The 24,087-nt window shown below is 44.5% G+C and overlaps 2 protein-coding genes across 5 annotated transcripts in view; one reads left to right on the top strand and one right to left on the bottom strand.

The window, feature by feature from the left end:
* Window positions 1-8,866: 8,866 nt before the first annotated feature.
* Window positions 8,867-12,515, bottom strand: tm2d1 (TM2 domain containing 1). Its single transcript, XM_062396316.1, has 6 exons — window positions 12,304-12,515; window positions 11,963-12,036; window positions 11,622-11,730; window positions 11,072-11,163; window positions 10,200-10,273; window positions 8,867-9,204 (listed from the first exon to the last, which is right to left on the bottom strand). The coding sequence occupies exons 1-6, from the start codon at window positions 12,489-12,491 to the stop codon at window positions 9,094-9,096; spliced, it is 648 nt and encodes a 215-aa protein (XP_062252300.1). The 5' UTR covers window positions 12,492-12,515; the 3' UTR covers window positions 8,867-9,093.
* Window positions 12,516-13,373: 858 nt separating this feature from the next.
* The window catches only part of patj (PATJ crumbs cell polarity complex component), a 57,346-nt gene continuing 46,632 nt past the window's right edge, over window positions 13,374-24,087 (top strand). For 3 of the 4 annotated variants that reach the window (XM_062396038.1, XM_062396037.1, XM_062396034.1), the window contains exons 1-6: window positions 13,374-13,690; window positions 17,789-17,835; window positions 17,937-18,115; window positions 20,063-20,266; window positions 20,638-20,777; window positions 21,136-21,313. In XM_062396038.1, coding sequence (XP_062252022.1) covers window positions 17,814-17,835; window positions 17,937-18,115; window positions 20,063-20,266; window positions 20,638-20,777; window positions 21,136-21,313 — 723 coding nt within the window. In that variant the 5' untranslated portion in view covers window positions 13,374-13,690; window positions 17,789-17,813. The remainder of the gene's footprint in view (window positions 13,691-17,788; window positions 17,836-17,936; window positions 18,116-20,062; window positions 20,267-20,637; window positions 20,778-21,135; window positions 21,314-24,087) is intronic. The other variant, XM_062396036.1, reaches the window with a different exon arrangement.

Here is a 24,087-nt window from a genome sequence, read left to right as displayed (position 1 = left end):
TCCGTGGTCGAGGATGAACTTCGAACTGTGAACGAAGCCGATGAACTGAAACACTTTGAATCCTGATGAATAAACACGTCTCACAAAGACTCGATGATCAGGAAGCTGATTGGTTGAGAAATGAAACATTATACTAGAAATCTGTAGAAATCAAAGAGACGGAACCAGTAGGTGGCGATAGAGTCAAACACCAGAGAAGAACATCTCCGAATATTCTACGATGTGAGTCACTTCAAAACAAAAGCAGATCATTTATTTCACGTGTCAGTAACGTGGAGCAGTGATGCTAAACGTAGCTGCTAACTGGAAACCAGACCGAGCTCACGTAGAGAAACAGGTGGACGCCGTTGTTGTTGTTGTTGTCTGACACGTGTGAAGTAAACTGTGACGTCATTGTTTCACAAACGCTTCTAACATGAACACACAGATTGTAAAATTCTGCACTTTGGAAGGTTTTGTAAAAATCTTTTTAGAGACTTTGTCCACATCAGCGTGGACGAGACGTTTGTCTCCATCTTCACAAACTCAAAGATCTTCGTTTTAAATTCAACTGAAGTTTTTATGGAGCTGAATCACAACAGGTTTTTTTACCCAGTTAAATTAGACGAGTTCATATTTTGTGGATTCAGGAAAAAAAAGTGTGAAAACAGAAAAACTTGTGCAGAGAAGTTTCAAAGAACAATGTTTGTATGAGTTCAGCAGCTGAGTGATGCAGAATATCTGGAAATGTGAAGGTGTCCAAAGTTTCATATTCAGTCGCTGGTTGTTTCTGTGGTTTGAAGACTGAGAACATTTTGGTGTAAATATGGAAAATTTAAAACTTAACTAATGAATCAATGATGAGAAATGAGCAGAAACTCCGATCCCACAGGAGCTGAGTCCTGAAGGGGAAGCTGGGACGAGTCCCGGGGGTCCGATGCCAGTGGAGGAGGCGGACGCTCGTTCTCGACCTCCTCCAAACACTCGAGTCAAAGCGGAGAGAGAAAGAGCTCAAGCCTCAATCGCCACCTCACCACACACCAGCAGACGTTTCCTGATTCCTCCTGAATCTTCTCCACAAAAAACTGATCCGAGAACTCGAGCGAGAGACAGAGACTAAACCCCGAGAGGAGAAACGCTTGTACTCGCCCCCCCCAACCCCCCTCCTCCCCCGCAGACAGAGGATTTTGACTTTGACAAATTCTGCCGCTCCATCAGGAAACAGGGTTGAATGAAGGCTACGTTCTTTATGTTGATGCTTTCATCGTCCTCACGTTCGTCCAAATTCTCCCGGGCAGAAATCATCTCCCCCCCCCCCCCCCCCACACCCCCCCACCTCCACTTGAGCTCCAGACCCTTCGGACCTCGCTGTGCGAGGCGTGTTCAGGAGGAAACAATCGAGTTAGAGCGGCTTGACGTGACGAGGGGCAGAGTTCTTCAGGGTTAGACCAGGGTATTTTTAATCCACCCAAGATTCTCTCATCACTTCCCAGACCCGAGAACGTGATTCATAGTGACGCTGAGGCGACGACTCTGTACGGCAATCGTGCAAAGAGAGAGAGAGAGAGAGAGAGAGAGAGAGAGAGAGAGCTTCAGTGACACCTGATTCGCTCTAAACTGACGTGAAGTGAAATCGTCTCTGAGCCGACAGCAGAAGGGGGGCGTGTTGGAGGGCGTGTTGGAGGGCGTGTTGGAGGGCGTGTCAGGGAGATGAGTTCAAACGGCCTCACTGGAGAGAGATGCGATTGGCTGAAGAGGCAGGCGACACTGAAGCTTCTCTCCGGCTGTAACCAATCACACGTGACGATGTTTAATTATCCGAAGCCATCACACGGTGCTAAGTGTCGGTGCCGGAGCTGCAGCCTGTGACCATGTGAACTCACTCTCATGCTTCCTGACGGCCAATCACAGCGTAGCAGTCTAATCTGCATGAGAACTATGCACTGACTAAAAACTGACACGTGCACGCTCACGTGCGTGCGCCTGCCCACGTGGACTCTGGTATCTACTTGTGAACAATCTCAGCCTCTGCCTTCTTTCACGGTCGATCCTTCCGTCTCCAGATCCCGGCTGCGACCGAGCGACTTCCACGAAAAACCTGAAAAAGAAATGAAAAATAAAAAACCAGCATATTACACGATATATTGAAAAGATCAAATGTAGTGCCTGTGAAAACCTGTATTATGATGCTCTTCTGAAAACTGAATAACTGTTTGTAACATTTCTGAACACCAGTAGCCTTTGCTGTCTGTCAGGCTCCTCTGATTATAGCTAATGTACAATAATCATAATATAACTGCATGCTCCCATAACCGCCCAGTAACTGTTACCAAGACAACCAGTGAGAAAAAACGACAAAGACCAGATTCTTCTGTTTTTATTTTTATTTTTATTTTTATTTCCCTCGAACTGTCCTCCATCCTTCCATCCTTTCATCCTTTCATCCTTTCATCCTTTCATCCTTTGCCTTCATCCTTTCATCCTCTCATCCTTTCTGCCTTCATCCCTCATCATCTTCACCTGGGACTCTTGTCACTGGTCAGACGGGTGTGCCACAATGATGAACGTGCTGGGTTTGATTCCGACAACCTCCAGCTAAACTTCAACCATCAAGCAAACACTCGGCTGGTCTGGCCTCCCTCCCCCCCGCCCCTCGGCCCATTGACCAGCAGATCGCTGCTCTGGGTGATTTCTCCTCTTCCTCCTCCTCCCCCCCCCCCCAGGCAGTTTCCTGCAGGAGACTGAATCAATGGCTTCGGCCTTTTTTCTGCAGCTCAGCACTATCCAGCTCCTTATCGAGCCGCCCCCCCCCCCCCCCGGCAGCACTTCAAACAAGGATGAGAAAAGAGACGGAGGTCTCCAGCACCTGGGAGCCCCCCCCCCCCCCTCCCTGCATCCCCCCCGGTCCCAGGCCGGGGGGGTCGATGGGCTCGTCTCGCTCACCTCCAGTGGCTCCGGACGTCCCTCTGTCGATGAGTCGGCTCTTTGAAACCAAACGGATTCTTTGACTCGTGAAGCTGAAGAAACTTTGTGAACTTTGTTGATGAGCAGGTTTTTTCTTTGGAAGGACGAAGTCGCTGCTGCAGCTTCACAGAGTTTCTCATTTTGAATCCTTCTGGTAAAGATTACATGACTGATATCTGAGTTTCAGAACATGAGAAAAATCCTTTCCTGGTTATTCATGGTAATTAGGAAATAAATAAATAGGAGTGGATGGAAAAGAACTTAAATTCAAAACTTGCACTGAGAACATCCGGCCTCGTCCTTTAGGGAAACAAAATCATTTTCTGGGATCAAGTTGTCAACAAACTGAACCAGAGAATTTTCTGATGTTCTGAATATTTGAGCCAATCACCAATAAAGAGAATCAATCAAGTTAATCAACGTTTCCTGTTGCCTTTCCCCCCCGGTCCTCTGGAGGTGCCGCTGAGCATCCCACGAGTATCCAGAAGAAGGAGGAGAGCTGTACCTGTGTCCCGAGCGACAGCGGCGGGCCGCGGCCCGGAGCGGTCCGAGTCCCACATTCACGTCATCATGTCATGTCATCCCCGTCTCACTGCCCCAACACCACGGAACCAGGCGATAGCCTCGTCCCGAGCGCCATCACCTGTCAGTTCCTCCATCGACCTCCACCCTCACCCACAACTGACTTAAACCTTGTGCCTCTACAACTCTTTTATGGAACAGGGCGGCATTTTCTGCCGTCGCCGTCACACGGGTCTCGGACCTGGTGTCACCCGTTTGTTCAGTGTTAACTAGTTTCCATTAGTTGTGTCCGGTGCCTGTTTGTCCATCGTCCGCCCTGAAGCTGTGAGTCCGCACTGACGTCCTCTGTCCTCTGACTCACTGCTTCTGTTTTTACCTTCTTTCCTCCAACTGTTGTTTCTGTTGAACTGGTGAACCCCCCCCCCCCCCCCCCCCCCGGCCATTAGTGACTCCATGTTCACGCAGACTCAAGTTACTGGAAGCAAGATGTGCATTTCCTATGCAACGACGACAAAAAATAAAGACGCTAATGCTCTAAAGGCCGTCTCTGTGTTATTGTGTTTTCAAGTGGGTGTTTACTGTGTGTGTCTGTGTTCTGTGTGTTCTGTGTGTTCTGTGTGTGTGTGTGTGTGTGTGTCTGTTGGTGCTGCACAGGAAGCACTGACTCGTCAGTCGTCCTGCTCGTCTCGCAGCTACACAGAACTTTCTGTCCATTTAATGATGCTGAACACATCGACCAATCACAACAGACTGGGCTTCCACAGGGGGAGGGTCTTAAGGAGACAGGAGCGAGAGCCAGGAGTTGGAGACAGAGGCTGAAGAGAGGAGCTGCAGCGACGGACAGTCTGAGGACAGAGAGGTTTTCTGAACACTAATTAAATTAACCTGAACTTGAACAGAATGTTTCCTTTAATGATTAATACAAACATCAGTTGAGCTTCTGAAATCAGTGGAGAGGAAGCAGATTCCCTGAGAAATGTATTTATATTATACATTATACATTATGAATTATATTTCTCATGTTTGCATGGACGTCCTGATACAAACTGTCCTGTGATGTTCTCTGAAATCCAGGGCAGAGTGAGACCTCTGTATCCATATATCTATGTCTGTATCTATCTGTTCAATCTGTGTTGTGACGGAAATGCTTTCATTCTAATCCAGGTGTGCTGAGTTCAGCAGTTTGTGTGTGTGTGTGTGTGTGTGTGTGTGTGTGTGTGTGTGTGTGTGTATTGAATAGACTGACACTGGGTCTCTAGTGGTCAAAGTTGTTGAAAAAAACTTCATCACATTAAATGATCATGAAAATGTTCAGGATGTTTGATCGATGGATCCAGTTTGATGTCAGGACCTGATCCAGATGTTTTAGACCTGAACTGAAGTCCTGACGTGTTCCTGACGTGTTCCTGACGTGTTCCTGACGTGTTCCTGACATGATCCACACGTGTTCCCCCCACGTTCTGTCTGTGAGAACTCAAATGTCTGAATCAGTGTCTCCGGAGTAAAGCCCAGAAAGTATTTTCTGTAGAAAGTTTTAAGTGATCAGAGTCATGATGATAAGCCGTCGACACATCGTCCATGATGAAGACCCCCCCCCCTCCTCAGTGTGGTGTCGATTCTCTCCCTGGTCCTGGGGGGTGGGGGGGTCGTCTCCCCCTCTCCTCTCAGGTTTCAGGGAGAGAGACGACCGCAGAGGAGCGTGAATAATTCAGCCGGCCGCCAACGCCAGGCATCGTCTTTCTACAACACACATACACACACTCATACACACACACACTCACACACACACTCTCACACGCACTCACACACATACACACACTCATACACACACACATACACTCACTCACAGAAGACCACACCCTTGTCTCAGCAGCAGATAAACATAATAATAATATTAATAACATTTCTAATTTACTTTATTTCCATAAATTGGAGAACAAAGTCATAATGTGAGAAAATTATAATAATACGAGAATAGCGTAAAATCGAGGCTCATGTTCGAGGGAGAATTTCAGAAAATACCAGCAGGTGAAACTAATCCATGCTTTTAATCTGAAGGATTTAAATTCAACCTCTTTAACTTTGTGTTTCCTGTGAGTTTGAACTGGAGAGGAAGTTAATGAGGAACCGGGGCTGCTGGGAAACCACCAGGGGTCGACACAGGACGGACTGGTGGCCACAGGCGGAGCTGTGAGCCGTGGAAATGATCATACACACACACACACACACCTCAAAACACAATGACATAAATGTATTTTTTATATTTATGTATAAAAACATGAACGTGAAACATACCAATGACCACCATTTTAAATATAGTCTGTCTTTATTTACGTCTACTTTGACTTTATAGTTTTGTCAATGGCCAATCTGTTACCATGGAGGAGGCAGGTTTATGACCTGTACTGTAGTCAGCCACCAGGGGGCGGTCCAGATGATTTGGCTTCACTTTTGGCAGCCATCATGTCGTCCATCTTTATTTAGTCTGTGAGCTGAATGTTCCTGGTGGATTGGTAAGTAAACAGCAGCTAATGCTAACGTCAGCTATGTAGCATTAGCAAACACTTGATCTATTTCTTAAATCACAATATTATACGATACAAATAAACGAATACCACGGTATTAAAGTCAAAAATAAAGTTTCAGTTCACGACTTTTCTCTGGATTAATGAATGAAAGTTTTTTCTTGGTCTTCATCCATTCACACCGAGCCGCGGTGACACCGGCCTAACGAAGGGCCAGGGACACGCCCCCACCACAGACACGCCCCACCACGGACACGCCCCCACAACGGACACCTCAGCCAGAATAAAAGAGCAATTAAAGAAGAGGATTAAGGCGCTTCACGTCCACACACAAATGAGCATCGATCAGAGTGTGTGTGTGGGTGTGTGTGTGTGTGTGTGCGCGTGTGCGTGTGTGTGCTCATGCGTGTGTGTGTGTGTGTGTGTGTGTGTTCTCCAGAGTGAATAGTGATGAGCTCCAGGCTCAGTATGAAGTTGTATAATTGCTGCTGGTGTTTCTAATCAATACCGCACCCACCAGCCGGGCTTAGCCAATGGGAGCAGGCTTCCAGCAGGAGTGTGTGTGATTGTGTGTATATGTGTGTGTGTTTGAGGACAGTTTTGAAAAGCTGCCAAACAACAAAACAGAATAAATGAACCACAACAAGGTTCAAATCAATGAAACCAAAATATGTTAACAGTGCCATCTTGTAACCCCCCCCAAACACGCTCTCCACCAATCAGGAGTCAGTCTCAGCTGTCACTCAGGACTGATTCAAACCAACCTGAACAGAAACTTGAACAAACATCAGAAAGATCAGAACGACCTGAAACAACAGAAACATCTTTACAAACATTTATTTAACGTTTACTTTGATTCTTTAGTTTGGTCCATGTCCCATCTGCTAACATGGAGGAGGGGGTCAATGACCTGTACTGCAGCCAGCCTCCAGGGGGCGGTCCAGATGAGTTGGCTTCACTTAAGTGAGCTGTCATGTTATTAGTTACTTTAAATATGCGGAACTTCAGCTTCAGTAAAGCTACTTTGCTTCTATTCGAGTAGAAGTTGAGAGTAATCTGATTACAGCTTGTTGAGCCCAGAATATGTCAGGAGGAGTTTACTGATGAAGATAATTCTTCCTCCTCTTCGTTCTCTTCCTTCTCTTCCTCATCCTCCTCTTCCTCCTCCTCCTGCGTCTCCTTCAAGGTTCTTCAAACACGGTTGAGATTTAAAGCGTCTGATCTTTAAATATGATTTGATCTCCCTGGTGATGAGACATTTACTCTGACAGGTCGACGCCTCCCTGAGGAGGAAACTCATCCTCCTCCTCCACTCACCTCTCTTTCACTCTTCTTCTTCACCTCATTTCTCCCTCCTGTTCGTCCCAACTGATAGTTACTGTGATTTACAGGCTCCCCCCCGTGTGTGTGTGTGTGTGTGTGTGTGTGTGTCTGTCTGTGTGTGTCTTTGTGTGTGTGTGTGTGTGTGTGTTGCAGTTTCTCCGTCACATAAACACATTGTCTCCTGTTGGAGATAAAATGTTTGTCAAACTTTGAGTGAACCTGTTTGTGTTTCCACAGTTACACTGACTGTCCTGAAGGGGGCGCACAGTCTGATTCACGCTCTTTCTAACAAACAAATTCTTGAGTAATGACAGAACACATTTGATCACAGTGACCTTTGACCTTTGACCATCATAATATAATTGGTTCATGTTGATGAAATTCCTTCATAGATTTTGATCTTGTGTTTACAACCCAATCATCTGGATTGCCCTCTGGTGGCTGGCTGCAGCATAGCTCTTTAACCCTGCTTCCTCCATGTTAGCAAGTTGGACACGGACCAAACTAAATATCAGATCTCAACTCCACGATCATGACTCTGAATAACGTCATCACCACAAGATGGCAGCGTTCCTGTTTGATGACTCATCATTTATTCTTTCTGCATTCTTTCTGCATCCAATCAGTTTTAACTTCCTCCCTGACGGTCGGCGAGCTACTGTCACGATCATCGTTAAATCCTCAGGCCAAGACGTTACTCTCCACTCTGCCACAGGGGGGCGCTGACACACATCAGAGCCATCGGCTGCTGTACAATCACACAAAAACACACGTGTGTTATCAGTAGGGTTGCATCCTGTGTTTCGTTCCGACTAATAAAACATATTTAGAATCCTACTCAGAGCTGCAGTTCTTATAATGTCCACTAGACACTGCTGTGGTCAGACTGATTGAGGTAAACAAATTAATATTTGATTCAATGTTAATTTGTTGCATGAACAAGTTGTAAATTACTTTCAAAAGTTTCAAAATAAAGGACCTGAGCAGATGAGGTTCCTCTTTAAAGAGTTTCAGATGTTTCCAGTCCAACGTGTTGATCGTGAAATCAGACGTTTGTCAGAGTGAAGATGTCACATGACGTCAGGTCAACGTGTGTGTGTAATTGTATTACTCATGTTGTTGGGACATGCAGTCACAACCTGAGGTAAATACATAAAGTTAGAAATCACATAGAAAAATATGAATCAATTTTAGTCTCTGAAGAAAATGAATAAGGATCAAGTGAATGTTACTTTTTGAGATGAATGAGAATTTGATTTTTCATTTTGGTAAATTCTCTTCATCTGTCTCTAACAAGAACAAAGTTGTTTGCATTTAAAGTATATGAATATTATCTAGTGCATCTAATATCTAACTTCCACCTGGTTCAGAGGAACTGAAGCCGGCGGAGAAACTGCTGTGATACTTTATACTTAGTTTCCTGCTCATACACTGATTAAACATAAAATACAGGTCAATACTGATACAGACAAATAATTAACAGCCGGCTTCAACCGCGGGTCACGGTAAAAATTAAATATTTATATTTACATGAATTCATAAAATGAGCCGAGTGTAGATCAACACAAATTTTTATTTACAAAGTTTCATTGAAGAAAATAAACTTAAATAACACAACAGCAGTGAAACTACATGTTACAGCAAAAGTCACTGAATAGTTTCTATAAAATATAAACTTAAACCAGATGTGAGGAAATTACTGTGACCTACACAACAACACAATATAAATACTAACAAGAAGAATGAAGTTGTGATTGTTTACTCCAGGGTTCCCAGTCGACTACAGCGACAGGTGAGGCTTCCTGTACGTCTGGTTGGTGATGGAGAGGCGGGTCAGCCGAGCGCCGTAATAATCCACAATGTAGCTTGATCCGTCTGCTGGACCCACAATCTGCAGCAGGACACACAACAACACAACAGGCGAGTCAGATAAAAACCCAGCGGAGCTCCTGAGACTTGAACTCTGAGGATTTCAGGTTCGTTTAAAGAATCAATCAGTAAATCTACATTATAAATGATAATAACTATGGTCTTTAGAGATCAGATCACTTTCTGAAATAAGATTTAAAATTGAGCTTCCAGCTTTATGATGATCCAAGTAAAATAAAGATTTGTTTTGTTATGTGGTGTGTGACGATCATCGTAAAATGAAAGAATGTTCAGTTAAAACCGATAATCTGAACTTCTGTCTGTCCGTCGCTGCTCCTCTTGCTCCTCTTGCTCCTCTTGCTCCTCTTCACCTCCTGCTGACGGATTCACGGCCTGTGAAACCCTTCAACAGGAAGAAGGGATTCGTCCCTTCACCTCCCGTCTCACTCACTCCATCCGTCCCCTCGCCTTTCATTTCTAATCCCTGGAAGCATCGTTCATCCTGATGCAGCGCTGCTCCACGGATCACCGTAAATAATAATCAGAAGGCCGACGCCTGTTTACCCCCCCCCCTCCCCTGATTGAGCAGTTAGTGTGAAGTTATGAGGCTGATGTAGAGGAGGAGCTCTTCATCACAGGATCCACGACAGAGCAGCTGTTTTAAATCGCTGCAGCGACTCAGGAAAGTCAACTTAAGCCTCAGGGTCAGAAATTCAAATTCATCGTCTGATTTTAGGGATTTTAACATCTTGTTAGTTCAGTTCTGTGAAAAGTTCTGAAGAAAAGCAGCAACTCTCTCAGAGAAAATATTTGAGTGAGGCGACTCATCAATTATCAAAATATCAATCGTTTTCTGTGTTGATCAACCTCAAGTGTCAGTTATACTTTTAACTATTGATCAGAATAGATTGACATTAATTTGGTTTTTCACTTTCTTCTGACTTTTGTGTGTTTGTCCACATAGTGGGCGTGGCCCAGGTAGCGGAGCAGAGGGCGGGGCTGGGGGCGGGGACTCACCTGCATGGCGATCAGTATGAAGTCGATCAAAGTTCCAATTCCACAGAAACCAACAGTGCAGAACTTCAAAAGACCTGAGACAGAGGAGGAGACAAGTCAGAACAAACTCACTTACATCCAGAGTCTGTGATCAGACACAGACAAGATCATATCTATATCTATAGATATAGATATATCTATAGATATATCTATATCTATAGATATAACGACAAACAGAACATTTACTGATGAAATTGAACTTATCTTAAATAAAACTCTGGTTATAGATCCAACTTCTCCAGTGACTGATCGAGTTGACAGGAGTGTGTGTGTGTGTATGTGTGTGTGTGTGTGTGTGTGTGTAGCTAGAGCTGGGTAACCCAGGTGTGTGTGTGTGTGTGTAGCTAGAGCTCGGTAACCCAGGTGTGTGTGTGTGTACCTAGAGCTGGGTAACCCAGGTGTGTGTGTATGTGTGTGTGTGTGTGTGTGTGTGTGTGTGTAGCTAGAGCTGGGAAACCCAGGTGTGTGTGTGTGTGTGTGTGTGTGTACCTAGAGCTGGGTAACCCAGGTGTGTGTGTGTGTGTACCTAGAGCTGGGTAACCCAGGTGTGTGTGTGTGTGTACCTAGAGATGGGTAACCCAGGTGTGTGTGTGTGTGTGTGTGTACCTAGAGCTGGGTAACCCAGGTGTGTGTGTGTGTGTGTGTGTACCTAGAGCTGGGTAACCCAGGTGTGTGTGTGTGTGTGTGTACCTAGAGCTGGGTAACCCAGGTGTGTGTGTGTGTGTACCTAGAGCTGGGTAACCCAGGTGTGTGTGTGTGTGTACCTAGAGCTGGGTAACCCAGGTGTGTGTGTGTGTGTGTGTGTGTGTGTGTGTGTGTGTGTGTGTGTGTACCTAGAGCTGGGTAACCCAGGTAGAAGCGATCCGCTCCGATCCAGCCCAGAAACAGAGACAGAGCCACGGCCACTTTGTAGGAGTAACCACTCCTGAGAGAAAACACATGAGTCTCAGATATGAATTTAAATAAAGAATGAAAATACAATAACATCACGTCATTTTGAGCAAAAAAACATATCCATGGTCTAAAACATTTTATATTTGATATGTCTGATTCATGTGACAGGAAGTTCTTTACTTCTTCAGGTGCTGCAGCAAAACATGACAGAAGCGTCTGGTTTCAAGTCATCAACACCAGTTTGAACATAAATATTCAGTTTGTTTATTAAGTATTTTAGAAAATAAAAATGAGACTCAGTTCACAGAACTTGTCTGTGTCCACAGACTCTTCATCTCAGGATTGATTCAGAGCTGGACTTAGATCAGTTATTAAGTTATAACTTACGTCCCAGCAGCAGGTAGAGATCATCAATAAACCCAAACTATCACAAAGAGAAGAACCTGTCAGAAAACAGCAGTGTGTGTGTGTGTCTGTGTGAACACTCACACATTCCTGCAGGAGATGGTTTTGTTGAAGCCCACTTCCTTCCCACTGAACCTGATCTCCGTCCCATTGGCGTGTCGGCAGCTGATGTTTGGAGCAGGGAGACACTCCACTGAACGAACGAACACACACACACACACACACACACACACACACACACACACACACACACACACACACACACACACACACACACACACACACACACACACACACACACACACACACACACACACACACACACACACACACACACACACACACACACACACACACACACACGATTTATGACTTGTGTCGAAGACGTAAACACATAAACAGACGTCACTTCCGGTCCCACTCACCCAACGCTGTAGCTTCCTTGCAGTTCTCTGGCTCCTGAGTGGCTTCATCGATCTTTGGTCCGTTACACAAATACATGAAAAGAGTGAAGGAGGCAACACAACAGTGAAAAAGAGTGAAGGAGGCAACACAACAGTAACAACAACAAACACTTAGCCGTGACAGATGCATAACAAGAGTTAAACACAACAGTAACACAAGGCTGTCATGACAATAAGAAAACACTAACATAAGACAGGCTAACACAACAACAACCTGACCCTAATACACACTCTGTAAGCACAGTGTACTAACACAGCGGTTAGCCGGTTAGCTTAGCCTCAGTGAGCTAGCAGGCGGATACTGTCCGAGTCGAAGCTCCTCGCAGCTCCGCGTGTCCTCGGTCACCACCGGACTGAAGTGGACACACACCGAGAGGAAGAGCAGGGGCCAGACCCAGGAGAACCAGGAGAACCAGGAGCACCAGGAGAACCAGTAGCCCCCGGAGAACACGGAGCCCGAACACAACACGGACGTCCTGGAGGACGCCATGGCTGAGGCTGTCACGTGACACGATGCCGCGTTCAATGTGGTAAATTCCAGTTGTGACAGAAAACACAGCTCAGCGTTCAACTGACGTCAGAATGAACCTCCTCTCATGTGTTTATTTTGTTCTCACACTTTTACTTTTAAATAAAACACCAGTGTAACTGCAGTTCATCATCATTATGAATATAGTGTCATGTTAGTGTGATTCATGAGTAATATCATATCAAAAACATTACTGCAGCTGGGTGACAATAAAGTACTTTTGTGTACTTTAAAATATTCTAATTATTTTTGGTATTTAAACAGTTGACCCTGTTTTTTTTAACGGTAAAACTATTTGTATAAAAGTGATAAATATTATAGCATAATTCATGAATTGTTATTGACTACGGCATATATCAAATCAATCTTGGCTTCCAAACATCATGGAACCAATATTGTTGGAATAATGATTCTATAATACACACATAATATATAAGAACATGTATATTTATACTGAATAAATACTGTTTCTTATTCATACCTAAAGAATAGCAGTCCGTTCTCACCTCTTCTGCATTATAACTATATTATTATGAATATACGTTTAAAGAGGATGGAAAGTAAATTGACTAAAGTTTGATTGATTATATTAATTAATATAGTTGAAGGTTTTGCATAAAGTGAATGAACATTAAAGAGAGTAGAACATATTTCATACCCGTCAGTTTATGAGCAAAATGATAAACTGGAAAAATAAATATTACAGGAAAAACCAGGAAATCAGCAGCAGAGTCACGAAGCAGAAACAATAAAGACTTTATGAAACTTGATGAAACTTGATGAAAATAAGAAGTGACAAACGTCATGTGTCAGTGAGTGTTGGTATGTCCGCCTGCCTGTGAACGCATCATTAAAGCGGCTCCCCAGGCGGACTCAGCCCAGTTGAAGTGAAGCTTCTCCGGGTTCAGACCCGTCCGCAGGTCGCTGTGCTGCCGGTTCCCCGGTTCCCCGGTTCTCCGGTTCTCCGGTCCCCCGGTCCCCCGCCGCCGCTGCTCGTCCGCGGACCCTCGTCCCGGTTCGACCCGTAACGACACTTTCCACTTTCAGAGTTCAGGAAGCTAAGTTAGCATGCTAGCAGGCAGCGGAGGGTGTGTGTGTTCGGTGTCGGTGCAGTTGTGTCGCTGATGGAGAAGTTGTGTGTTTCCAGAAGAGGAGAAAAGGTGAGTTTATAAAATGTCTCCGCTTCTAATTCTTCTTCTTCTTCTTCTTCTTCTTCTTCTTCTTCTTCTTCTTCTTCTTCTACTTCTTCACGTCCATCCACCTGTTGATCTGTGGACGGAGGAAGCATCGTTCCTGTTTGTATAGTGGAAACACAACACAACACATTAACACACACCACAACAACACACTTGTTGTGTTGATAATAGTCTATATCTGCCCCCCCCACCCCCTCCGAGTTTCACTTCCTGCTTTCCTCAGGTGAGGTCACAGGTGAGTTTCCCTTCGCACGCACTCAGTTTCAGTCTCGTTGGTCCGCGTGCGTGTGCATGTGTGAGATCAGTCTGATAACGAGCCTCTCACCTGAACGCGTCACCGACCAGTTCACACCGTTACAAACATGTAAACAATAATAAACTGACCTTTGTTTTGTCTCCTTGTGGTTGTTTTGTTTCTCTTTTGTGTAGTTATGTCTCTTTGTGGTTGTATTGCGTCTCTTTGGTGTGGTTTTGCGTCTCTTTGTGGTTGTTTGGTTTCTCTATTGTGTTGTTATGTCTCTTTGTGATTGTTTTGTTTCTCTTTGGTGTTGTTTTGAGTCTCTTTGTGGTTGTTTTGCTTCTCTTTGGTGTTGTTTTGAGTCTCTTTGTGGTTGTTTTGTTTCTCTTTGGTGTTGTTTTGAGTCTCTTCGTGGTTGTTTTGCGTCTCTTTGTGGTTGTTTTGTTTCTCTTTGGTGTTGTTTTGAGTCTCTTTGTGGTTGTTTTGCTTCTCTTTGGTGTTGTTTTGAGTCTCTTTGTGGTTGTTTTGCGTCTCTTTGTGGTTGTTTTGAGTCTCTTTGTGGTTGTTTTGTTTCTCTTCGGTGTTGTTTTGAGTCTCTTTGTGGTTGTTTTGCTTCTCTTTGGTGTTGTTTTGTCTCTTTGTGGTTGTCTTGTTTCTCTTTGGTGTGGTTTTGCGCCTCTTTGTGGTTGTTTGGTTTCTCTATGGTGTTGTTATGTCTCTTTGTGGTTGTTTTGTTTCTCTGTGTGGTTGTTTTGTTTCTCTTCGGTGTTGTTTTGAGTCTCTGTTGTTGTTTTGTTTCTCTTCGGTGTTGTTTTGAGTCTCTTTGTGGTTGTTTTGCGTCTCTTTGTTGTTGTTTTTCGTCTCTTTGTGGTTGTTTTTCGTCTCCTTGTGGTTGTTTTGCTTCTATGGTGTTTTGTCGGTTGTCTTGTTTCTCTTTGGTGTTGTTATGTCTCTGTGTGGTTGTTTTGTTTCTCTTCGGTGTTGTTTTGAGTCTCTGTTGTTGTTTTGTTTCTCTTCGGTGTTGTTTTGAGTCTCTTTGTGGTTGTTTTGCTTCTCTTTGGTGTTGTTTTGTCTCTTTGTGGTTGTCTTGTTTCTCTTTGGTGTGGTTTTGCGCCTCTTTGTGGTTGTTTGGTTTCTCTATGGTGTTGTTATGTCTCTTTGTGGTTGTTTTGTTTCTCTGTGTGGTTGTTTTGTTTCTCTTCGGTGTTGTTTTGAGTCTCTGTTGTTGTTTTGTTTCTCTTCGGTGTTGTTTTGAGTCTCTTTGTGGTTGTTTTGTGTCTCTTTGTTGTTGTTTTTCGTCTCTTTGTGGTTGTTTTTCGTCTCCTTGTGGTTGTTTTGCTTCTATGGTGTTTTGTCGGTTGTCTTGTTTCTCTTTGGTGTTGTTTTGTCTCTTGTGGTTGTTTTGTTTCTCTTCGGTGTTGTTTTGAGTCTCTGTGGTTGTTTTGCTTCTCTTTGGTGTTGTTTTGTCTCTTTGTGGTTGTTTTGCGTCTCTATGGTGTTGTTTTGTCTCTTTGTGGTTGTCTTGTTTCTCTTTGGTGTGGTTTTGCGCCTCTTTGTGGTTGTTTGGTTTCTCTATTGTGTTGTTATGTCTCTTTGTGATTGTTTTGTTTCTCTTCGGTGTTGTTTTGAGTCTCTTTGTGGTTGTTTTGCGTCTCTTTGTGGTTGTTTTGAGTCTCTTTGTGGTTGTTTTGCTTCTCTTTGGTATTGTTTTGTCTCTTTGTGGTTGTTTTGCGTCTCTATGGTGTTGTTTTGTCTCTTTGTGGTTGTCTTGTTTCTCTTTGGTGTGGTTTTGCGCCTCTTTGTGGTTGTTTTGTTTCTCTGTGTGGTTGTTTTGTTTCTCTTTGGTGTTGTTTTGAGTCTCTGTTGTTGTTTTGTTTCTCTTCGGTGTTGTTTTGAGTCTCTTTGTGGTTGTTTTGCGTCTCTTTGTTGTTGTTTTTCGTCTCTTTGTGGTTGTTTTTCGTCTCCTTGTGGTTGTTTTGCTTCTATGGTGTTTTGTCGGTTGTCTTGTTTCTCTTTGGTGTTGTTTTGTCTCTTTGTGGTTGTTTTGTTTCTCTTCGGTGTTGTTTTGAGTCTCTGTGGTTGTTTTGCTTCTCTTTGGTGTTGTTTTGCTTCTCTTTGGTGTTGTTTTGTCTCTTTGTGGTTGTTTTGCGTCTCTATAGTGTTGTTTTGTCTCTTTGTGGTTGTCTTGTTTCTCTTTGGTGTGGTTTTGCTCCTCTTTGTGGTTGTTTGGTTTCTCTATGGTGTTGTTATGTCTCTTTGTGGTTGTTTTGTTTCTCTGTGTGGTTGTTTTGTTTCTCTTCGGTGTTGTTTTGAGTCTCTGTTGTTGTTTTGTTTCTCTGTGTGGTTGTTTTGTTTCTCTTCGGTGTTGTTTTGAGTCTCTGTTGTTGTTTTGTTTCTCTTCTGTGTTGTTTTGAGTCTCTTTGGTGTTGTTTTGTCTCTTTGTGGTGGTTTTTCGTCTCTTTGTGGTTGTTTTTCGTCTCTTTGTGGTTGTTTTGTTTCTGTTTGTTGTTCTTTTGCGTTCTGTTTGTGGTTGTTTTGTGTCTCTTTGTGGTTGTTTTGTGTCTCTTTGTGATTGTTTTGTTTCTCTTTGGTGTTGTTATGTCTCTTTGTGATTGTTTTGTTTCTCTTTGGTGTTTTTTGTCTCTTTGTGATTGTTTTGTTTCTCTATGGTGTTGTTATGTCTCTTTGTGGTTGTTTTGTTTCTCTGTGTGGTTGTTTTGTTTCTCTTCGGTGTTGTTTTTAGTCTCTGTTGTTGTTTTGTTTCTCTTCGGTGTTGTTTTGAGTCTTTTTGTGGTTGTTTTTGAGTCTCTTTGTTGTTGTTTTTCGTCTCCTTGTGGTTGTTTTGCTTCTATGGTGTTGTTTTGTCGGTTGTCATGTTTCTCTTTGGTGTTGTTTTGTCTCTTTGTGGTTGTTTTGTTTCTCTTCGGTGTTGTTTTGAGTCTCTGTGGTTGTTTTGCTTCTATGGTGTTTTGTCGGTTGTCTTGTTTCTCTTTGGTGTTGTTTTGTCTCTTTGTGGTTGTTTTGTTTCTCTTCGGTGTTGTTTTGAGTCTCTGTGGTTGTTTTGCTTCTATGGTGTTTTGTCGGTTGTCTTGTTTCTCTTTGTGGTTGTTTTTCGTCTCTATTTGGTTGTTTTGTGTCTCTTTGTGATTGTTTTGTTTCTCTTTGGTGTTTTTTGTCTCTTTGTGATTGTTTTGCTTCTCTTTGGTGTTTTTTGTCTCTTTGTGATTGTTTTGCTTCTCTTTGGTGTTTTTTGTCTCTTTGTGATTGTTTTGCTTCTCTTTGGTGTTGTTTTTCGTCTCTTTGTGGTTGTTTTTCGTCTCTTTGTGGTTGTTTTTCGTCTCATTGTGGTTGTTTTGTCTCTTTGTGCTTGTTTTGCGTCTCTTTGTTGTTGTTTTGCGTCTCTTTGAAGTTGTTTTGCGTTTCTTTGGTGTTGTTTTGTCTCATTTGTGGTTGTTTTGCGTCTCTTTGTGGTTGTTTTGCTTCTCTTTGGTGTTGTTTTTTGTCTCTTTTTGGTTGTTTTGCGTCTCTTTGTGGGGTTTTTCCATCTCTTTGTGGTTGTTTTGAGTCTCTTTGTGGTTGTTTTGCGTCTCTAAGGTGTTGGTTTGTCTCTTTGTGGTTGTCTTGTTTCTCTTTAGTGTTGTTTTGTCTCTTTGTGGTTGTTTTGCGTTTCTTTTGTTGTTGTTGTTGTCTTTGTTAAGTTTATTGATCTGTGTCCATCGCAGCGTTGTTTTGTCGATCATTGTCTTATCGTTCCCTGTCAGACAATCATCCATCGAGCTTCTATGATTTATGTGATTTATATTTCTTCTTTGTTTCTCTTGAAGCAGAACAACAGGTAGAAGGAAGAAAATGTTTGAAAACGTCCTGACAGGTGAAAATCATTTCATCAAGTTGTCATCATTCAGACTGTTGACTTGTTTGCAGCAGGTTTACACTCTGTGTGTATCTGTGTGTGTCCCCGTCCCCCCTCAGTGTCCTCTGCCGAGCGGCAGCAGGTCCTCGGAGCTCTGGACCGTCTTCACTCCAAACTGGTCCAGAAGGAGGAGTGGACTCACAGTGACTCTGTGGTGAACCTGAGGGAGACGCTGCAGAGTCCTCTGTTCAACCACATCCTGACACTGCAGCACTCCATCAAACAGCTGAGACACCAGGTGAGACCCTGCTGGGGACAAGACCACAGACATAACCACAGACCACAGACACAATGACAGACCACTGACATAATCAGATTAAACAGCATTGGCTCAAAATTAAGCTTAAAGACAATAAAGATTAGTAAAGATACCGGCTGAGATTCATTGGACACTTATGCAGGGCTCTGGTTTAACCGTGAACTTCACTGTAAATAATTACAACTTGAGAAAACACAAAACAAATATTTAGAACTCAAATTCATCTTTGTTTATTCTGTTTTCAGACCTACAAACAGAAACACTGATTCTTATCAACCTGTTGGCTCCACTTTTACCTACGTCACCTCTTGCAGTGATGTTATTGCACCTGAAAGGAGATTTAGCGCCACTTAATCTTTATCTCCTTGAATTACCTCTTAATATTCACGAAACAAATTTATTTTGAAAGATATTTTGAAACTTCAGCAAAAATTTGCGACAGATCAGGATGAGAACCCGACTGATTCTACTGGTTTTATTAATCTGATAGTCTTTACTGATGTGAATTTAAGCTTTTATTTTTAATAACCGACTTTGTTTAAACACGTGTGAACAGAATCTGGATATTTTAGTGACTTTGTTCCTGCAGGATTCGTTCCAGGATTTTAAAACTGGGCGATGGAGACAGTAATGTTTGGCGATAGGTTTAAAAAGAAAAAGCACCCGAAGGTTCTGCAGTTGCGTCTCGGGACTTAAAAATGTACATTTGTTTATTTCTGACTCTAACATCAGCTCTACACATGCACCGACACCGTGTCCGGCTGTCGACGGGTATCAGACCCCCGGCACTGTGACCTGTCGGTGGCGCTGAGTGGGGACACGACTCCACTCATCTGTATTCAGCTCCAGCTCACGGCGACGCACGGTCTTTACAATAAACAATCCGCAGGCCAAATTAACATAATGGCAATAACCGACGGCGGGCTTCATATTCTAAGTGCTGCGAAGGTCAGAGCTGAGTCTATGAATGTGTCGGTGGAAACCGGGGGAGGGTGTATGAAGCTGGGACTTCTCTCTCTCTTTCTCCTCCCTCCCTCCCTCCGTCCCTCCCCGGCGCTCTGCGGATCTATCAAGCTTTAATATCTGGTGTCTTGGTTTGAGTAACGGCCTTGTCGAGGCTGTATTGATGAAATGGCTCGGGATCCTGCTCCGTCAGCCCGGCCTAAATAAGCTGCAGACTGATAAGTTTCCACAATGTGAGTGTAAAGGTCATTAAAACATTACCTGTTCAGAGAGAGAGCGGGCGAGCGAGCACAGGAATCTATTGATTTCCCCCCCCCTCTCCTCCCCTCTTACCCCTGGCCTCCACTTTATTTTTTTCCTCCATGTCTTTCTACCTTGTCCACAATGTCCTTGCATATAAGGGTTCCTCCCCCTCTTCCTCTCTCTCTCTCCCCCTCCCTCTCTCTCCCGCTCTCCCCCTCCATCCCTCCCTCTCTTTCCCTCTCTTTCCCATCCCTCTGTCTCTCTCTTTGTGTTACCGTTTGGCGGACTTCACACCGGATCGGTTGTTGGCACCAAACATTACAACAAAGAGACGTGTGTGTCGACTGGGCCTCTGTGACACTAGATGGTCCAAAGTGTGTGGACGCTGGGTCCTCACTAACGAGCTCCTCCTCTGCCCGATTCCGTTTTTCCGTCACATGTTGCTGTTGAGAGATTTTAGGCTCAACACTCAAAACTTTGAATTGTAAATCAAAAAACGGATAATAAAAATAAAGCTGCTGTTGTAAGTAAAGTTTAGATGATGTCGTCCCCGTGAACGTGAAGGTCAGGAACGCCTCGAGGGAATTCCTTCACCTTTGGAATAAACGTTCACTTGGACTCAGAGAAGAGCTGATTTGATGTCTGAGGTCAAAGGTCACAGTCACAATGTCTAAATGGATAAAGATGAAGTGATGACACTTTGTAATATTTCATCTGCAGCTGAGCAGCATGCCTCCTGACGCCTGCAGCGAGTTCGGCTTCTCTAAGAAGGGTCAGCTGATCATGAGCGCCGCCAGCAGCTCGGCCCCGCCCACCCTCACTGCCTCCGCCTCCTCCATCCTGACCAATGGCTCGTCACCACTCATCAATCAGGACCCGCCCACACTGGACGTCCTCCAGAAGTGGCTCCTCATTGCTGCCCAGGTGGGTGGAGCCACGTCGCGCACACACACACACACACACACACACACACACACACACACACACACACACACACACACACACACACACACACACACACATCCCCACCAAGTCATACTAACCGCATATGACCATACGCATACCACAACATGAAAACCAACACATGTCCTAACTGTGTGTGTGTGTGTGTGTGTGTGTGTGTGTGTGTGTGTGTGTGTGTGTGTGTGTGTGTGTGTGTGTGTGTGTGTGTGTGTGTGTGTGTGTGTGTGTGTGTGTGTGTGTGTGTGTGTGTGTGTGTGTGTGTGTGTGTGTGTGTGTGTGTGTGTGTGTGTGTGTGTGTGTGTGTGTGTGTGTGTGTGTGTCTGTGTGTGTAGGGCCGGCACACGGAGCTGGTGTGTCTGACCCGGCCTCTCTCTGGAGGTCTGGGCTTCAGCGTGGTCGGTCTGAACCCAGCAGGAAGCAGCAGTCAGGGGGTGTTTGTGAAGCACGTTCAGCCTGGAGGCATCGCTCACAGGTTCGAGTCCTCAGCACATTCAAACAATACATTTAATATGATCATAAATGAGCAACGTGCTGCAGCTGGTTGTGTCTGTGACTCTCAGTCAGTTGTTGTAACCCACTCAGCAGAGCCACAGAGAACAGACGCTCAGGGAGAGAAGGAGGAAACGTTCTCATGTTCACACTCACACATCAGACTCACTTTCATCATGATTTATGGATTAAAGTTGCAGACTGTTGATTTAATTCTTTAAGTAAAATGAACTCAATGATAACATATCTATTTAAACCTTGGTTTCCTTGTAGTTTAACAATCCAGAGACTGATGAGCGTTCACCTCTAATCTAACCAGCTTGTCTGTGACTCGTCTGCAGGGACGGACGTCTCCAGGAGCGGGACCAGATCCTGGTGATTAACGGTCACCCTCTGGAGCCGGGGGTGGACCAGCAGCAGGCCCTGACCCTCCTGCAGCAGCCCGGAGAGACCGTGGAGCTGATAGTGGCCCGGGATCGCCCACCCGGTGCGCTGTCGCCCATCACACCGGTCAACAAGGTGAGACGTCCGGCCTTCATCCCGTTAGCAGGAGCTGCTCCAGAGAGAAGAGCAGAGATTCAAATGATTAAACTGTGAGGAAAGCTTCTGCATCACAGAGAACACCGAAGGACTTACACAACGAGAGGATTCAGAATCTGTGCAACATCTCCACTTTGTGTCCTGGTGAAGGGTTCAACAAGTCAAGTGTTGAACACGTCCACGTTAGTTGTTCCTGTGTCAGCACATGTCAAATACAAATCTGTGAGCCGACACGTCATCCGAGCTGAACAATCAGACGATATTTTCATTATCATTGAATTTTCAGCTCCAGAAAAATGAGGCTTTGCTTCTTTTCCTCCTCTCGTCTCAGTGAACTGAATTCCTCTGGACTGAACTAAACAAGATGTTTGAATACGTCGACTTCAGCTTCAGCAAAGTTAGTTTTGATTTTGTTTCAGATGAAGAAAATTGTTATAAATTAAGTTCATATATTGAATAAGTAGAAGATGAATTAATAAGAATAATCAGCAGTTTAATCGATAATGACAACGTCATTTTTGTCAATTCAGATTCTTTTCTATAAATATAAAGATGGAGCAAATAATAATATTAATGATGAAATATTTGCTTTAACACCAAAAAACTGAGAAACAAATAAAGTGTCGATTTGACTGAAATGATGAAGTGATTGAAACAAAGATAATAAAACATTTAAATATACACACACACACAAATGATTATATTAGTTCGATATCTGACTTGTTTACAGATTCTTCTCTGATCAGTATTTGTGTCGTTGTGGAGACGCTCAGTAAGCTGCAGATTCTTAGTCAAACAGATGTTTCACTCCAGATGTGAGGTGAAGGTCTAATACTGACTAATAATAAGAGAAACAGGAAGTGTTTGATCACCGGGTCAGAACCAGAGCATCAGAGTGAAGCAGTTGATTAACGCGACGTTAGAACATGAAGTTAACGCTCAACAAGATCTGGTTCATGTCCAGCTGCAGCTTCACGTGTCACATTTAGAAAAACTTTTAAGTTAGAGTTGAGTTTTTTGTCTTTTTAAAACCTAACAGAAGCAGGTGTGGAGCAGAAATCAGTTTCATCACACACACACACACACACAGACAGACACACACACAGTCTATGGCTATCAGTCAAAAGAAGCGAGCTGAGAGGGCGTCAATCATAACTGGAGGTCACTTTGAGGCCACTCTTCTGTATCAGAGTGAGACCTCCTGTTTATGACGAGCCGTAAGTCTGCCGACATTGACTCTGTGATTTTTACGACCTTAAGGCCGAAAGGAAATCACGTTAGTGCTCCGCTTGCAGCATCGCTCCTGACAATATGTATTTAAGTCTGAGAGGAGGAGCGATCGATGAATGTCAACATGTCGGGGGAGTCGGGGAGCGGCAGCGGGGGAGGAGGGAGGGGGGAGGAGACAAAGAGACGATGACGTCAACAGGAAACTCGCTCCATCATGTCCGTCCTAACTGAGGTGAAAGGTCAGAGGTCACACTGATACCTCCTCCTGCAAGACGAGAGTGAGGGAGGGAGGAGACACTGCTGTTTAACACACACTGTTGATTAAGATGGATGCTCTAAACTGCTTGATCGCCCCCTGGTGGCTGGCTGCACAATAAGTCATAAGCCCCTCCTCCTCCATGTTAGCAGCTGGGACATGGCGGCTGATGAGCTGAGCAGGAACAAGCCCCGGAGGACAGAGTGTGAGAGCTGGACTGTTAATGAGGAGCCAGGTCCACTGCTCTATTGTTGGGTTGTTATCACAGAGTTACACTGTCCCTCTGTTCGTTAGCCTCCTCCTCCTCCCCCGGCTCGTTGGACCGGGGCCACCTCCTGCATACCAGGCCTCCCATCCTCCTGCTTTTGATTTGTTCATGTCCTGTTTCTATGGAGGCAATGTTTAATGGAGCAGAGGGCATGAAAAGCACAACTCGCTCTCCCTCGGCCGGTCTAACGATCAGTCTCCTGGAGCCGGGCCTCCTCCTCTGAGCTCTGGAGCCGGCCCTCATCCTCCGGGCCCTGGAGCCGGGCCTCCTCCTCCGGGTCCTGGTGCCGGGCCTCCTCCTCCGAGCCCTGGAGCCGGGCCTCCTCCTCGGGGGCTTGGAGCCGGGCCCTGGAGCCGGGCCTCATCCTCCGGGCCCTGGAGCCGGGCCTCCTCCTCCTCCGGGCCCTGGAGCCGGGCCTCCTCCTCCTCGGGGGCTTGGAGCCGGGCCTCCTCCTCCAGGCCGTCCAGGCTGTGATCAGGATGCTTCACTTTCTGTAGCGGTCATGGCGTCCATCTTAATTTACTGTGGTTTACCAGAGAAACTCTCAGCTTCCTGCTGAGGTGGAGAAGGAGTCTCCTCCTGCTCGTCTTCTATCTCCTCATCCTCTCTCTCCTCCTACTCCTCCACTCTCAGATCACAGCTGTAATAAGAGAGGGGAGCGTCTTTACTAACTCCTCCTCCTCCTCCACCTCCTCCTCCTCTTGTTGTCTTAACTCTGTTTTACCTGCAGTATTTATTCTTTTCAATTACATTGTTTTTGTTTGATTCATTTTTTTTTGCAAATGTTTGTAACTACTTTTTTGTTGAGCACTTAGTGTTGCACGAATTGTGTTATATAAATAAAGATTATTATAATTTATTATAATAATAATGAATATTATATCTATAAGTACCAAAATAATATCTGGTACCTGATCAGTGTTGCTGTGTCACATACTCTCCAGTCAGTTTATTAGGTACACCTGGATTCACCATAATTAGTGTAGTATAAAACAGAGA

Source organism: Platichthys flesus, chromosome 9 (assembly GCF_949316205.1).
Source record: "Platichthys flesus chromosome 9, fPlaFle2.1, whole genome shotgun sequence".
Lineage (NCBI taxonomy): Eukaryota > Metazoa > Chordata > Actinopteri > Pleuronectiformes > Pleuronectidae > Platichthys > Platichthys flesus.
This window is presented reverse-complemented; position numbering and strand designations above follow the sequence as displayed.

Coding starts and splice junctions, on each gene's coding strand:
- tm2d1 (XM_062396316.1), bottom strand. CDS start 12,491: ATGGCGTCCTCCAGGACGTCCGTGTTGTGTTCGGGCTCCGTGTTCTCC. Junction 12,037..12,303: donor GAGGAGCTTCGACTCGGACA/GTATCCGCCTGC, acceptor CACTCTTTTCAT/GTATTTGTGTAACGGACCAA. Junction 10,274..11,071: donor CCTGGGTTACCCAGCTCTAG/GTACACACACAC, acceptor CCTCTGTCTCAG/GTCTTTTGAAGTTCTGCACT.